This window comes from Megascapheus bottae, chromosome X (genome assembly GCF_031878675.1).
Source record: "Megascapheus bottae isolate mThoBot1 chromosome X, mThoBot2.hap1, whole genome shotgun sequence".
NCBI classification, from domain to species: Eukaryota; Metazoa; Chordata; class Mammalia; order Rodentia; family Geomyidae; genus Megascapheus; species Megascapheus bottae.
In genome coordinates this window covers 93,735,283-93,752,447 of record NC_143547.1, presented here as the reverse complement: position 1 = coordinate 93,752,447, position 17,165 = coordinate 93,735,283, and the positions used below count along the sequence as shown (strand labels likewise).

Below are 17,165 nucleotides of genomic sequence, written 5' to 3'. Positions count from 1 at the left end.
ACTCTGCATGCTGTTTCCTAAGTTTTGTTCTTAGTGGGAGGTTTTTCTTGGGGAGGGGGGAAGAATTCTCCTGGTTTATTAAAATTTCTTAAGATCATTTTGGTTAAAACTTCTTTTGTTTTCTATTTGTGCAAAAGTGGCAGAGTGCTGTTTACCCTATTGCTCTTACCCTTTATGGAAAAGTCCAAAGTAAAGTTTTGCAGCTTTCCGGGTTCACTTGGACGTTTGATACATTTTACTTTTTAAGCTCGTGCACCATTTTAGCGGAAAGCAAAATCGCGCCTTTGGGGAGAATAGGTGGGGGGCAGGGAAGACGGTTAGAATTGGGCGCCGGCTTAGACCGCTCTAGAGTCCTGGGAAATGGGAGGGGTCAATGGTGAGTGACATAAAGGTCCGCCAATGAGGAGGCTGGGAACGACTCCCCCCTCCCTTCGTGTTTCAAATTCTAAGCTTCGTTTCCATCCGGGTTCTTCAGCCTCGTTCCCGGGTAGTATAAAGTTTGCTGTCTCCTTTGTTCGCCCTCGTTGCGCAGTAGTCCTAGCGGCATCTCCGTTCGGTTCCGGGTCTCGGCAGCTGCCATAAAAAGAAAACATTTTCTTTTTTTTTGATACCGTGTTGCTTGGAAGGTCCGGTAGGCGAGCCCGTAGGAGCTTGAGCCCGTCGCCACCCCCTCTGGTACGTGTCTCGTTTCTTTGGTGTGTTTCTCGCGTACTTGCCACGTTACAGCTTTAGATTATCTCCGTGGAGATGGGGGTGGCGGGCGCCATTTTAAGAGACCCGAAGGTGCCGACCTATAGAAAGGTGAGCTGGTGAGGAGAAGGCACTAGGGGGTTCCGTTGAGGGGCGTGCCTGGTGAAAGTTTGTGTGTCGCCTGCGGGAGTAGGGGCGGAGGTCAGCGCTTTGTGGGCTTGGCGTGGGAGCGACCGCGCCACCGGCTTATCTGGCCGGGTTAGTGCGGCCGCCCGCGTGGGGCGTGCGGATTTGGCGGCAGATTCCCCGGGTCAGTGGCGGCACCCGAGAAGAAGCCTTTTCACTCTTCTCGATCAGTGTTGGTTTAAAAAAAAATACAAAAAAAAACTTAGTTTCTTGATTGGTTGTGGGTTCTGGGTTGAATCCAAGTGTCGCCATTTTGTCTTCCACGCGGTTTTTATACAGGAGTCTTAATTAGGTTCCGCTGCGGTTGGGGGTGCGTTTGAGAATTGGAAACGCGCGTTTGCGTTTGGATACTTAATGGGAAGGAATGCTTTTAATTTTTCAGTGTGGCACTAATCCGTCTGTGGGAGTGGGAGGGGGTGGCGGCGGCGGTGGTGGTGGCGGCGGCGGCGGCGGGGGGGGGGGGGTTGTTTGGAAAAGATGAGGCAGAACTTGGCTCAAACTTCGGATCTTTGCTTAGACTTCCTAGGAAATCGTGTGGAGAAAAAGGAGAGCCTTGAGAAAAGGGGCTTGGTGTTAAGTTGCTGCATCTGGCCAGTGACCTTGAATGAGTCCGTAGTCTTTTAAAACCCATCACTGCAGGAATGAGGTGGGGTTGGGCGAGCGAGACTTTTGGTGAGTAAGTAACTAAATAACGAAATCTAGGCTGGAGAGGAAAATGTACGCTTTTAAATGTTACATGGCTGTTAATGCTAACCTTTTTATAAAAAAAAAAAAGCCGCGGGGAATTTCAGGGTAAGGGTAAATTTACAACGACGCGTGCAATCTACTTGAATGTAAAGTCGCTAATGTAATTTTAAATGCGTTCCTCAACTATGTTTGAGGACTATTGCTATCTTTGTTGTAAAGGGTTTTTTTTAGTACAACAGGAGCTACTATTAAATTGTTGAATAACCTCCAAAGAACTTTTCCCCGGGATTCAATAATGTTCTTTTTTAAAACAGAGTATTACTCACCAGGGAAAAAAATGGTTGAAGCAGATCGCCCAGGAAAACTCTTCATTGGTGGGCTTAATACAGAAACAAATGAAAAAGCCCTTGAAGCAGTATTTGGCAAATATGGGCGGATAGTGGAAGGTGAGTTAATCTAAAGTATATTGTAGGTTATTATAACAATTAAAAGATAGCTATGATGAATATAAATGCACTGATCTAATCTGACGTGATAAAGTATTTGTCCTCTAAGAAGTTCTGAGCTTTCTCTCTACAGATTTACTTTTGTTACTTGTTTAAATTATTACAGTTTAACCGCTTTTTTTTAAACTTAATTTGTTTTTAGTACTTTTGATGAAAGATCGAGAAACAAACAAATCAAGAGGATTTGCTTTTGTCACATTTGAGAGTCCAGCAGATGCTAAGGATGCAGCCAGAGATATGAATGGAAAGGTGAGAATTATCTCCTTAATGAGTAGCACTGCTTATCTCCAAAAAGTTTTGTCCTGGGTTTTAAATGTTCCAGAGCCATTCATAATAGCTACTTCTACTATTTTGTAATTCGAGAAACAAATTTAGTATCCAGAGTTAGGAATTATACTCCTGAGTCTTTAAGCTTCAAGATAGTCTACACTTAACTAGACTATCTTGGTATCTATAATATAACTTAGATTTTGGCTTATTACTTTCAATGACAACGTCATTACCTGTGTGGCCTGGTTTTAATTTTTATGAACAGTACAATAAATCCACCTATTGCTGTTGAGGTCATTTTTTTTTTTGCCATGCTTGGGGCTTGAACCCAGGGCCTGGGCACTGTTCTGATAGCTTCCTTTACTCAAGGCTAGCATTTTACCGCTTGAGCCACAGTGCCACTTCCAACTTTATTTGTGTGTATATGGTACTGAGGAACAGAACCCAGGGTAGGCTTCATGCACGCTAGGCACACTTTGCCTACAACTAAGCCACATTCTCATCCTCAATTTAACCCACTCAATAAGTATTTTAGGAGCCAACATAGGTCATAGAGTCTACAAAGTCCTTTTTTAAGACTTAATATTTAATTTTTTTAAAGTCCTTAGATGGAAAAGCCATCAAGGTGGAACAAGCCACCAAACCATCATTTGAAAGTGGTAGACGAGGACCACTTCCACCGCCAAGAAGCAGAGGTCCTCCCAGAGGTCTCAGAGGAGGAAGAGGAGGAAGTGGTGGAACTAGAGGACCTCCCTCACGTGGAGGACACATGGGTAATGACTTGTGGGGCTGGGGGTTAGGGAACTGAAACTATTCTAGTGTGCATACTTTTTAAAAAGTCACCCTTGAAAATTAAGAACATATGCCTCATCTATTAAAATGTTTGTGGATTAGGAAAAACAACATGATAAGCCCCGAAATCAGTGTTAGTTTATATACTATTACTGAAAGTATGTTTTGTAAGGAAAGTTTCTTTTTTTTTTGCCAGTCCTGGGCTTGAGCTCAGGGCCTGAGCGCTGTCCTTGGACTTTCTCAAGGCTAGAGTTCTACCACTTGAGCCTCAGCAGCACTTCCGGCTTTTTTCTATGTATGTGGTACCGAGGAATTGAACTCGGGTCTTCATGCATGCTAGGCAAGCACTTTAACCACTAGGCCAAACTCCCGGCCCCGGAAAGTTTCTTTTGAGGAGTCATAGGTGTTAATATAAGAAAACTGAAATGGTTTTATGTCTTGGTCATAACATTAGGAGTGCCTTTATTCCATTTGGGGCTAGAAATCAAGCCCTGTGCTTTGTTATTATAAAATTTTTCCCAATTTATAGTGACTTCATATTTAGTCTTATAATCAGTTGTAAGTACCACTGCAGAAAAGAATTTTTTTAGTAGTGTTCTGGATTCTTGTGACAATGTATATATTTTTTATTCTAATGTAGATGATGGTGGCTATTCCATGAATTTCAACATGAGTTCCTCCAGGGGACCTCTTCCAGTAAAGAGAGGACCACCACCACGAAGTGGGGGTCCTCCTCCTAAAAGATCAGCACCTTCGGGACCAGTTCGCAGCAGCAGTGGAATGGGAGGGAGAGGTAAGTATTTGAAGTAATACATGCTGCCACTAACAACAAAAAAAGTGCTGTTGCATTGAAAAATTGATTCCAGGTAGTGCAGTTAATGAGCACCAAGAGGATGATGTTAGTAGGAAATTTAGAGAAGAAAATTCCTTATTCTGGCTTTTGCCTTTAACTAAAGTTTATAAAATTCCCTCCCAAGCCCCTGTATCACGTGGAAGAGATAGTTATGGAGGCCCACCTCGAAGGGAGCCTCTGCCTTCGCGAAGAGATGTTTATTTGTCCCCAAGAGACGATGGGTATTCTACTAAGGACAGGTAAGAACATACTACCTTTTACTAAGAACGTTGATGGTTGCCTCATCCCCAAACATAAATCAAATTACTTTTGATTCTGTAGCTATTCAAGTAGAGATTACCCAAGTTCTCGAGACACAAGAGATTATGCACCACCACCAAGAGATTATACTTACCGTGACTATGGTCATTCCAGTTCACGTGATGATTATCCATCCAGAGGCTATAGGTAAGTGGTTGGTTCCATGCTTGATTGTAAAATTACCATCAGAAAGAAAGATGGTCTGCTACTTAAAACCTTTTGTTTCCAATTTAGTGATAGAGATGGATATGGTCGGGATCGTGATTATTCAGATCATCCAAGTGGAGGCTCCTACAGAGATTCATATGAGAGTTATGGTAAGATACTGTTTAAGGGTCTTGAATATCACCAGCTTGAGATTTTAGGTTCATGAGCTGGTTTTTTTGTTTTGTTTTTTTGTTTTTTTTAGGCTGCGTGGTGCTTGCATTTAAAGGGACCTTTGCTTGCATTTAAAGGAATAACTTTATCAGCTGGGCTTTTCCTAGTTTTGTGAAGGGCTTTGATTTTTTTCCACTTTATTTTATTTTTAATTTATTTTTTCCTTTGAGGCTGTTCGCTTGCTTTGGAGGGGATTTTGCTTGCTTAAGTTGGCAGCCTTATATGTTTTCCCCCAACAGTGAAAAGACAATTAAAAACATTTTTATTAACAAGATGAAATGTTTACCATTGCAATGACGGAAACTCTACAGTTCACAATTGCAACTTATCACTGGAAAGTGGCTGAGTGTCTACTGTAAAATAACAAGCTGTCTGGAATATCCTCTTGAAATACACCGTCTTCAGTCTTTTCAAACAAACATTAAAATCCATTTCCATGTCTCAGCAGATGAGCAAATCCCCGTTATGGCCAGCAATGGTAGAGTTTAAAACGTCCCAGTTAAGAAAGTAAACTTAGAATACAAGAATTCTGTAAATTCAGTTTAAATGTTGTATATATACAATTTATAGTGTTGCCATATTACCTGACCATTGACCCTGCAGGTAACTCACGTAGTGCTCCACCTACACGAGGGCCCCCGCCATCTTATGGTGGAAGCAGTCGCTATGATGATTACAGCAGCTCACGAGACGGATATGGTGGAAGTCGAGACAGTTACTCAAGCAGCCGAAGTGATCTCTACTCAAGTGGTCGTGATCGGGTTGGCAGACAAGAACGAGGGCTTCCCCCTTCTATGGAAAGGGGGTACCCTCCTCCACGTGATTCCTACAGCAGTTCAAGCCGTGGAGCCCCAAGAGGTGGTGGCCGTGGAGGAAGCCGATCTGATAGAGGGGGAGGCAGAAGCAGATACTAGAAACAAACAGAACTTTGGACCAAAATCCCCCCGTTCAAAGAAACAAAACAAAAAGTGGAAACTATTCTGTCATAACCACCCAAGGACTACTAAAAGGAAAAAAAATTGTGTTAGCTTTTAAAATTTTTCCTGTTAAGTTACCCTTCATAATTTTTATGTTCTTGTGAGGAAAAACAGTTAAACATGTTTAATTTTATTTGTTATTACAAGTTGCTTTCAATAAGCAAATGTTAAGTGTGTTTAAGACTTGTGCTAGTATTGTAATTTTCCAACTTAAAGGCCACATCCTATCTACTTTTCCCAGTAAGTGAGGCAAGCAATTCTCAGATCTTCCGCAAACATCTAGTAGCCACCTAGATGTACATTGGTCTCTATTGAGAGATGAATCATCCTGCCTATACAGATAAGCTAGCTCTTAGAGGGTGGTCGGGGTACACTCCTCTTAGGATTTCAGGGTGTCTTCCAACTGAAATCTCAAATGTTCTCAGTATGAAAAACTTGAGATCAGGTACCTATGTTAGCAAAGTGCTACTCTCCCAGTAAACCCCCCCCCCCAAAAAAAGAAACAAACCAACAATGGATAATGCTGGCCATATAGTGTCTTTTGACATTTCCTTAGGAATCTGCAAGAGCCTCCCTTTCCCCTCCCCCAGTAAGACCATTTAAGTGTGTGTTAAACAACTACAGAATACTAAATAAAAAGTTTGGCCAAAACCAACCATGAAGCTGCAAACGATGCTTGCTCTTACTGTTTCAAATTTTTGCAACTCTGTAGTGTCTCACTTTTAAAGGAACAGCTTGATTGCAAAGGAGAAAATAGATAAGCAATGACGTTATCTCCAACTTCCTAAAGGCTTATGACTTCTAAAAAGTGAATCTATCAGCATTCCACATCAGATTTAAAGCATCAAATGCCTGTGAAACAGCAAAGATGGTAAGCAAAGCAAACTAGTTTTTCCGTCTAAGTCAAAATTGAACACTTAACCTTCCTCATAGTACAGTGAAACATACTGTACTTCATGGCAATGGAAATGCCTTCTAGATTTAAAAAACTTTTGGAAAAGGAAATGTTCAATAGCATATTAGAAGTCCTCCCAATTCAACACTTGGATTTTTAAAAAAGCATGTATGACACTTAAAGGCCTTAATACAGCTGTTTACCAATAACACTTGGGATTGGGAGGGGGTATTTTTCAAAAGTATTTTCAGTGAAGACATTTAAACATGCTTCATGTATTTTACACTTTTTGTTTCAAATTAGTCTTTTAGCCAATATAAGAAATGGCTTAAGTTTGGGGTCTCCTTCACTACCCCTAAAAAGCCATTGCAAACTTGACCTTTAGTTGGATGCCTGACTTGTTTTTAGTTCTCTGAAACTACAGTGTATGGAGAAAATGTATTTCAAGTGGTCTTTAAAAAGCAAAACCTGAGGCAGCATGACCCAGGTCCAGCCATGAAGTTGAAAAAGATGCTCTTGAATATAATAAACTTGAAGACCTCCAACTAAAAATCCTTAATACTGCACTTCCTTCAAATAATGTTTTTTCCGTTCAACTTATGGATTTAACATGGCAGTGCACCATTGGAACAGAATGAGAATCCATAAGCCATGCAACTTAACCATTTAAGCCATTCCAGTCCATCCCAAGCCAGTGAATCTTCCACCACTTAAGAGAAGTAGTAGAACATGAAGTAATGCATTAAGCTGCAAGTCTGAACATAGCTTTCCTTTCTGGAAAAGATGGGAGTTCTAGGCAAATGTTAAAGCATTTCCTTAAGAGAAATAACTATTTTGTATTTAATGTTTGCAGGTTGAACCTTATAGGCATTTTGGTCATGGAGTGCTGGTTTATTCACAGTAGATAAAGCTGGCAGCAGGAGAAATGAAATGCTAAGGTATGGTTAGAAGAGATTGTCCTTGATTTTATTTAGTGCTCTGTCCCACTCAGTAGCTGAGATGTTGGTAACCTCTTTGTTTTTGTCATGGGGCTTGAACTTGTTCCTATGCACTGCACTGTCTGAATTTTTTCCTCTCAAGGCTAGTGCTCTACTTTGAGCCACAGCACCACTTCCAGTATGGGAGTGGTTGGTTAATTGGAGTTAGGAGTCACAAACATGCCTGTCTAGGCTGGCTTCAAACTGCAATCCTATCTTTTTTTGGTGGGGGGATGGATCATGGGGCTTGAGAACTGGGCCTGGGCACTGTCCCTGAGCTCTTCAGCTCAAAGCTACCACCCTACCCCTAGGCTTGGGCGCTCCACCTTTGCTCTACAGTTCAAGTCTACCCACCCTACCCTTGAGCCAAGCCCTTCCTGTTTTTTTTCTAGGGGATAGTTTTAGGTCTCAAGGTCCTTTTTCTGGCTTTAAACCTTGATCCTCAGATCTCAGCCTCCTCAGTAGGTAGGATTACAGGCGTGGCTCACAGCCGCCCTACATCATATCCACTAAATGCCTGGCTTTGTATTTTTTTGTAGTATCCTTTGTTGCAAGGGAATTATGGCCAGGATACCCCTGGCTCACGCCTGCAGTCCTAGCTGCTCAGGAGGCCGAGATCTGTGGATCGCATTTCAAAGCCAGCCTAGTTTAAGTCCATGAGAGACTCATTTCCAGTTAACCACCAGAAAACCAGAAGTAGCAGTGTGGCTCAAGTGATAGAACAGTGACCTTAAGCTGAAGAGCTCAGGGACAGTGCCCAAGCCCAGACAGAGTTCAGGGCCACATGAAGTTCTTTTAGCTTGTCAATTTTGATTGCAGTGAGGTTACTTATATTTCCATTTGTGTACCAGTCATCCAATATTCTTAGCTGTTTGTAAACCTATTGCTAATATCTTCATAATGTGACGGTATTTTTGGACTGGAGCTGTGTAGTTAATGCTTTGGTAGAGAGGACATTCTTGCTCCCAGGCACACTAACAGTGCCTGTTCTTTTGCACAGCCACAATCTGAACTGACTAATTACTCTTAGTTATTGCAGGTTCCAAGTTTGAGTCAGGTAATTTTACTGACATAATTTTAATATTACAGAGTTGGTGCTTAAGTACCAAGTATGGCTGCCTTTTTTTCTAAAATCTTCTGAGCACATACTTTTGTTCACAGTTGAAGCAACAAATTTAAGAATGGAGGGTGTGGGGGACTTGGCCAGATAGAATACCTTGTAACCTGATCTTGTGCTTTTTTACAGAGTTGTTGAAGCAGAAGAATGCTGATAATCCCAACAGCTGCAAAACAGTGTTCATCACAGTTGGTTTGGTGCAGGCAATAGATTTTATTTTTGTCTTTGAGGGTTCTTGTGGATCTGAGGGAGGCATCTGTGTTGATTAACACTCAACTAGGGAGTGGTACTTAAGATTAAGTGGAGGAAGGGTAACAAAGAAGTTGGTAAGTGGAGGTACCCAGGAAATTTATGTGGCTCTTCATGACAGTTTTTAAAGCTTTCATTTTCATTTTGTTAAAGTTAAGGAGTCAACTCTACTATCCAAAACTAATTACCATTGCATATCAGAATGTTGAATTATGTGCTGGGGCTATATATTTTATGTGTCTAACCATACTGAAGCACTCTGGGTTTATTAACCACCAGCACTGCCAAAAAAAGTTGATATGCCTATCAGAAAATGGATAAGCTTAAGTGGTATGTTATATCCAGAAGTCTGGTGAAATATTTGGTGTTAGCGTATCAAGAATAAGTAGTTGTACAACAAAACTAAAGAGGGAGGAATAATGAGAAAAGAAACTCAACTGGAAACATTGCTGAGATGATAGAAAGCACACTTGAAACTGGAAAGAATATCAGTCCATTTGTTTATTGTTTCATAACCTTACTTTATCTCCAACTCCCAGTCACAGAAAGAAATTGTTAGGGAGAACAGTTCCAGTTAATACATTGAAAAATAGTCACTAATGTTAAGTGCTAATGTACTCGAAAGGGAACATTTGAGTTGCTGAGTTAAAGGAGGAAGCAACTCAGCTTTGAAAATTTTTTGCATAGCAATTTAAATAACTGTCACATTTTTAACATTTGTGATTGGGAAATAATGCAAAAAATTTAACCCTCATTGGTCATCGGGCTGTGAGGGTATTGACCAATTTCAGCAGTTGTGCTTAAATTGCTATCTTAGCTCAAGCCTTCTGTAATCTTGATTACTTGAGTTAGATGCTTCTAGGAGGACCTTTTGGCTCTTGAGATTTTATTTAGAGGTAGATTATTTAGATTTCTTATAGTGTAAAATAGAAAAACTAATTGTAGTAAGTGTGAATACTAAATTCACAGCAAACAGTATGCTTAAACAACTGATCAGTGGTTTACTGATCCAACAGGCTTGATTAATTCTCCCATTGGGGAAAGAATTGGATCTTTTTGCTGGTGTAAAGGAATGATAAATGTTTTCCTTGTTTAGTAGTTAAACATAAAACTTAGGTATTATATAAGTCACTTTTTGGAATGTTTTTGTATTGAAACCTAATAAAACTTTTAACATGTATTTTGTGGCAATGGATTTTTTATTTTTGAATTTTCTGAAATGATAAATATATAGGCTTTTACTTTCAATAAGTCCTTTCTCTTGCTGGCCCTTCATTGGTGGTATGGGGACCTGGTCATTGCCTGTGACTAGGTTTTATTGGAGAAAGAACTTAACATATGTTAGTAATGGATTATGGTTTCAATGAATAGTCCTAGTACAAAGGAAAGGATAGCATTCCCAGAGTCTCACATAGTGGTTTTATCTCTTTTTAAAAGCTGCTTTTTTATTACTAGTCCTTAAACTCAGGCCTGTGCACTGTCCTTGGGATTTCTCAAGGCTAGAGCCAAAGCACCACTGCTGGCTTTGTGTATGTGGTACCAAGGAATGGAACTTGGCTTCATGAATGCTAGGTAGGTCCTTCTACCACTAGGTCAGGCTCCCTGCTTTAAATGCTTATTTCTTTAGGAACCAGGAAAGATGACAAAAGTATGTTTACTTAATACAGTGACTTTGTCTTTCACTGAAGCTGTTGGTACCACTCATAATGTCCTTTTATTTAATACCTGCATACAGTCTTGTTTTTTTTAATCTGTAGTTGTACAGAGGGACTTCATGTGAACATATTGTCTCCATTTTTGCCAAAAAGTTGGATTTTTCTACCACCAGAATGCAGGTGTGTGCCACTCATGGCACCTAGTTATTTAGTGCTTTTTTTAGATTTTAGCTATAAACAAAGATATGAATGCTAAGTCACTATGTAAAGCAGGTATAGACTTGCTTGATTGGAGAAAGTAGTTGTAATTGATTCAGCAGTTCATGCTTTAAGGTTACCATTTGGTGACATTTAATCTAGTTCTTGTATGTGGACTTAAATTAGTATTTTTGTGAGGACCAAGGATGAGCAATGCTTTGAGAGGGTATAATGAATACAGAATTAGATGCTAAATTATGGTGAACAGCATAGACCTTGTGTGTCATTTACTCAGCCTTGAGAATGGCTTATATCGGGACACTTTTTGGTTGGTTATGGGACGAGCTCTTCAGCTCAAGGCTACCTACCCTTGAGCCAAGCCCCACTTGCCAATTTTTCTAGGGGTTAGTTGGGGATAAGAGTCTTAGGGGTCCTTTTGTGCCTGGGCTGGCTTTGAACCTTGTTCCTCAGATCTCAGCCTCCTGAGTAGCTGGAATTATAGGGGTGGTCTGTCTCACTTAGCACTTGCAGCTTTTACTATGTGTGGTAATGAGGATTGAACATGGGTCATCACATGCTAGGAAAGCCATTTGGATACATGCTGTCACATAACATGTTATCCTTCTAGCCAGCTTTTGCTATGTATGTGCTAATGAGGATTCGAACATGGATCATCGCATGCTAGGCAAGCACTCTACCACTAAACTCAGCTCTTTTTTTACATGTATTCTGGATACACCCTGTCAGATAACATGTCATCCTTCTAGTCAGTTGTTGGTGTTGCCTCTTTTGTTTCCCTTGAAGTAAAATGTAATACTATGAAACCTTGAAAATGGCTTAAGGATCAAGACTGTCTATGATCATGTAGATTTCTTTTGGCAGGCATTGGTGGCCCAGGCCTGTAACTTAGCCACTTAGGTTGAGATCTCTGGATTATTATTCGAAGCTAGCTGGTACAGGACTCATGCCCAGTTAACCACATAAAGGCCAAAATTGGAGCTGTTGCTCAAGTGGTATTGTACAAGCCTTGAACAAAAGCTCAGGGAGCCAGGCACTGTTGCTCATGCCTGTAATCCCTAGCTACTCAAGAGGCTGAGATCTGAGGATCACAGTTCAAAACCAGCCTGGGCATAAAAGGCAATTAACCTGTAGAAAACAGGAAGTGGGTCTTGGCTCAAGGGTAGCTAAAGAACTCGGGGACAGTGCCCAGGCCCAGTTTAAGCCCTGTTACCTACCAAAAACAAAACCCCCAAAACTTAGGGACAATACATCCCTGAAATGGAGCCCCGTTTTTGGTACACAAAAGCTTTTCTTTAAACATTTGTCGTTTGAATTCATGGTAGGACTCAATCCGTTTTGAATCCCATTTTTTTTTTTTTGCCAGTCCTGGGCTTGAGCTCAGGGCCTGAGCACTGCCCTTGGACTTTCTCAAGGCTAGAGCTCTACCACTTGAGCCTCAGCACCACTTCCGGCTTTTCTGTATGTATGTGGTACCAAGGAATTGAACCCGGGTCTTCGTGCGTGCTAGGCAAGCACTTTAACCACTAGGCCAAACTCCCAGCCCCTTGAATCCCATTTTTATAATGTGGCCAGGAATGGAAATTTGTTTTTAAATACAGAAAGCCATTTGTGGGATTTTTTTCATTTTTCCTGGAATTCATTTCAATAAGTATAAGATGAGGTATTTCACCTTTATGTTCCTCCCCTAAGTAGTGGAAACACTACCACTAGGCCAAACTCTGGCCCCTAACACTGATATTTTTTACATTGTAATTCAAATGTCATGTTTAACAAATAAGTATTCAAGAAGGGGATCTATATGCAATCACTGGCACATAAATATAAGAACAATTAAGCTATGTCTGTCATAGATACATGTTGATCTATATATCAATATATCTATAAACATCCCATCATAGAATTATATGTCCACGTAGCTATACCAAGTCATATCAGTGACCTTGAGTACCGGAGTATGGAGTCATGGCTCTTGTATTCTTTGGCTCTGATATCCACATATCAAGGAGACCATGCCTGGCCTATTCACTTTTATTTTAATACGTACTTTTTTCTGTTTTGGGGGGTTTAGGGCCGGAACAATTGTCCTTGTGCTTTCTCAAGGCTAGAGCTTGACCACTTGATTCTGTACCACTTCTGGCTTTTTTATGTTTGTGGCACCAAGGAATCGTTTGTGCATAGTAGGCAAGCACACTACCACTAGGCCAAACTCCTGGTCCCTTTTTTCTTTTTAGGTGTGTTTGTGACCACCTACAGCATGCTGAAACTTGACCCTATGTAGAATTCTAATGGCAAGTAATGGTGATTGTAGAACTGTGGGAAGCTTAGTCTTTCAAGGAATTGCTCCAGGCAAGGTTGTGCCAGGGTTTATGAGTAGGCAGCTCTAGACATTGTAAGAAGAGCTGCTTCTGTGAAGAGGGGTGACTTAGAATGATGTGAGATTCAAGATAAACAGTTGCTTCTGTAGCCCTACTTCTGTCTCTACAAAGTTTTATTGCCATTCCTCATCAACACGTGCCTTAGTTTCCTTGTGAGAGCCCTGCATAGACTCGACTGTTATTGTGAGTGCTGTTCACAGCTATTCTTTACTATTACCGCTAATTATGACTAAAAGAAACAGGACTTTTTCTGGGCCTGTCTTTGAAATGCTCTTATTCTGATGGACTTGTGCAGAGACTTAATAGACCTAAGTTTGTAATCCTTTTCTCTGTAAACAGTCAAATGAACTTAAAAGAATACTAGTCTATGTGGTTGCCATTATTGTATTAAGTACCTCAGTCACTTGAGGTCTTCAGGCATGTATTTCAGTTGGCATTTTATGAAGCACAAGAGACAGTGGTTGGATGTGATGTTCCATTATGCCAGAGATCACAAGAGGGCATTTCATATGTGCAAAGAATATTGTGCTCAAGTCCAAAAGCACGAGTAAACCAGAGTCAATGTTTTTTTTGGGTGGGGGGCTTAAACTGAGGGCCTGGGCACTGTTACTTAGCTTTTTCCCCTAAGTCTTGAACACTACATTTAAGCTACAGTTCTGTTACAGCTCTTTGGCAGTTAGAGATGAACCTGTCTGGTTTCAGACCATGATCCTTAGATCTCAGTCTCCTGAGTAACTAGGATTACAGGCATGAGGCACTGGTTCCTGGCTCTCTTAACATATTTTTGTGGGGTTGTATGTTTAGGTGACTTTCTTCTGACTGTTCTGTAAATACCAACTCAGTATCAAGTCTGCGTTCAAGCAGAAGAGAGAAACCACCTCATATTTTTTGTGGGGGGGGAGTGGGTCTTGGGGCTTGAACTCTGGGCATGGGTGCTATCTCTAAGCTCTTAAGCTCAAGGCTACTGCCCTACCCCTGGGCCTGGGTGCTTTCCTTGAGCTCAGTCAGGGCTGGGAATGTGGCTTAGTGGTAGAGTGCTTGTCTAGCATGCATGAAGCCCTGGATTTGATTCCTTAGTACCACATAAACCAAAAAAGCTCGAAGTGGTGTGGCTCCCAGCTTTAAATAGTGAATTTTTTTCTTTTTAATTTTTTTATTGTGATTAATAGAAGGGTTACATTATATTCAAGCAGATAGAAGGTGCATAACTTCACAAACATTGATACCCTTTCTCATGACATGGTCTCCATTTCCCTCCCACCCTCTCCCTGATCATCTTAACTAGTGAATTCTTTCCAGGCTTTTAGGAGTCTGACTCCATTACCTCCAATATCTACAACTACTACTTCCCTTCTTATCACCACTCCTTTCTGAAAGCAGTACTGCTGTTCTGGTTTGTGTGTATGTGCAGTGTGTCTATTCTTTCATGATTCAAGCACTTTCTTGTTCTAAAAGCTTTGTGTTTCTTCAGCATGGAAAATTTCTCAGATACCCATTTAATCAGCTCCCTCTCTTTCAATTTTTTGCTCTTATTTGCCACAGTGACACTGACATTACCTCATTTAAAAGTGTAGTCTAGGGCCGGGAGTTTGGCCTAGTGGTAGAGTGCTTTCCTAGAATGCACGAAGACCCGGGTTCAACTCCTTGGCACCACATACATAGAAAAAAGCCGGAAGTGGCGCTGAGGCTCAAGTGGTAGAGCTCTAGCCTTGAGAAAGTCCAAGGACAGTGCTCAGGCCCTGAGCTCAAGCCCAGGACTGGCAAAAAAAAAAAAAAGTAGTCTAGGCCAGGAGTTTGGCCTAGTGGTAGAGTGCTTGCCTAGCATGCTCAAAGACCCAAGTTCGATTCCTCGGTATCACATACATAGAAAAAAAGTCAAGTGGTGCTGAGGCTCAAGTTGTAGAGCTCTAGCCTTGAGAAAGTCCAATGACAGTGCCCAGGCCCTGAGTCCAAGCCCACGACTGGCAATAAAAAATAAAATAAAAAAAGTGTAGTTTACTTGTCCTACATCTACCATGTCTCAATTCCATTGTCCTACTCTTTTTTTTTTTGCCAGTCCTGGGACTTGAACTCAGGGCCTGGGCATAGTCCTTTGATACTTTTTGCTCAAGGCTAGGGAACTACCTCTTGAACTGCAGTGCCATTTCTGGCTCCTTTTTGGGGGGTGGGGTAGGGGAGGACTTGAACTCTGGGCCTAGGCACTGTCCCTGAACTCTTCGGCTCAATGCTCTCACCGTATCCCTTGAGCTATCCTGTGACTTCGAGCTTTCTAGTGGATATTTGGAGTCTCACAAACTTTAGTGTCTGGGCTGGCTTTGAAACGAGATCCTCAGTTCTCAACTTCCTGAGTAGGATTATAGGAGTGAGTTCCCACACCTGGCTTACTTGGCTCTTTCTGTGTATGTGGTACCGAGGAATCAAACCCAGGGCTTCATGCATACTAGGCTATGCTCTGGCCCCTCTGCTCTATTTTCTCCTGTAAATCTTGCCCCCCTCCGTTTTTTTTTTTAGCTAGTCCTGGGGTGTGAACTCAGGGCTGGCCTGAGCATTGTCCTTGGGTATTCTCAAGGACAGAGCTCGAACACTTGAGCCACAGTACCACTTCTGGCTTTTTCTGTGTATGTGGTGCTGAGGAATTGAATCCCTGTCTTGGTGCATACTAGGCAAGCACTCTACCACTAGGCCAAACTCCCGGCCTCATTGCCCTTTTTTATATAACATATGCTTAAATGTGACTTGAGTATATCCTTCAGCTGTTCAGGCCCTGAGCTCATGCCCAGGACTAGCAAAAAAAAATTTAAAAAAATAGTCATACAAAATCTGCATGAGTATAAAATTTATGAGAATGTGTGGCCATAAGGTACATAAAAAGAACTGTATAAGGCCTTGAATTAGGGCCCCAGTACCAGTACAGAAAAATCTGAAAAAACAAAAACGAAATGGGAGCCCATGACTGCTGGCTCATGTGTATAATCTGGGTAATTAAAGAGAAATGAGATTTGAGGTCCATGGCTCAAAAGGCAGCCCAGGCAGGAAGGCCCATAATACTTTTATTGACAGTTCACCATCAAAAAGTTGCAAGTAAGTCGGGTGCCTTGATTCACGCTTGTAATCCTAGCTACGCAGGAGGCTGAGATCTGGGGATCAAGGTTCAAAGCCAGCCCACGCACTAAAGTCAGTGGGACTCTTATGTCCAGTTAACCACTGGAAAACAGGAAGTGGCCCTGTGGTCAAGGGGTAGGCCAGTAACCTTGAGCTAAATAACTAGGGCCAGGGCCCAGGCCAAGAGTTCAAGCCTAAGAAGAATGACAAAGTTGCAACTGAAGATATGGCTCAAGTGGTAAAGGACTAGCCTTAAACAGAAAACACTAAGGGACAGGGCCCAAACCTTGGCCCAACCTCAATAGCAGCACACACAAAATTCCTTAGTGTAAGATTTGTGACAATTTTATTTTTTTCCTAGTCCTGGGGCTTGAACTCCTGACCTGGGCACTGTCCTTGGACACTTTTCCCTCAAGACTAGGCTAGCACTCTGCCACTTGAGCCACAGTGCCACTTATGGCTTTTTTTTCTGTGTATGTGGTTTCGGGGAATTGAATCCAGGTACTGCTAGGTCACAATCTTGGCCCATTTTTTCAGTAGTAGGGCTGGAACTCAGGGCCTCTGCATTTCCCCTGAGCTTCTTGATGCTCAAGGCTAGCACACTACCACTTGAGCCACAACACGACTTCTGGTTTTTCAGTGGTTAAGTGGAGATAAGGGACAGTCAGGGCTGTCTTTGAATCAAGATCCTCAAATCTCAGCCTCTGATTAGCTTAGATTATAGGCATAAGCCATATGCACCTGGCAATTTGTGCCTTTTATAAAATTAATTCCCAATAGATCTAATTTAATATAAAATGGAAATAATGTCACACTTTTAGAAGTGTGACAAAAATGTTCTGGATCAGGCCCTGGAGTGTGGCCCAGTGGTAGAGTGCTTGCCTAGCATGCACTGAGACCCGTGTTTGATTCCTTGGTACCACATACATAGAAAAGC

At 41.6% G+C, this 17,165-nt stretch overlaps 1 protein-coding gene and 1 non-coding gene across 2 annotated transcripts; both read left to right on the top strand.

The window, feature by feature from the left end:
* Window positions 1–490: 490 nt before the first annotated feature.
* Window positions 491–5,666, top strand: Rbmx (RNA binding motif protein X-linked). Its single transcript, XM_090326658.1, has 10 exons — window positions 491–675; window positions 1,394–1,548; window positions 1,878–2,009; window positions 2,212–2,318; window positions 2,941–3,112; window positions 3,772–3,924; window positions 4,109–4,223; window positions 4,306–4,431; window positions 4,519–4,601; window positions 5,266–5,666. Exons 2-10 carry the CDS (start codon window positions 1,518–1,520, stop codon window positions 5,574–5,576), a joined length of 1,230 nt encoding a protein of 409 aa, XP_090182784.1. The 5' UTR covers window positions 491–675; window positions 1,394–1,517; the 3' UTR covers window positions 5,577–5,666.
* LOC150041601 (small nucleolar RNA SNORD61) lies at window positions 2,059–2,131 on the top strand. Its single transcript, XR_016533938.1, has one exon. It is a non-coding gene; the product is annotated as a small nucleolar RNA SNORD61 (small nucleolar RNA).
* Window positions 5,667–17,165: the final 11,499 nt, after the last annotated feature.

Coding starts and splice junctions, on each gene's coding strand:
- Rbmx (XM_090326658.1), top strand. CDS start 1,518: ATGAGGTGGGGTTGGGCGAGCGAGACTTTTG. Junction 2,319..2,940: donor CCAGAGATATGAATGGAAAG/GTGAGAATTATC, acceptor ATTTTTTTAAAG/TCCTTAGATGGAAAAGCCAT. Junction 4,602..5,265: donor AGATTCATATGAGAGTTATG/GTAAGATACTGT, acceptor TTGACCCTGCAG/GTAACTCACGTAGTGCTCCA.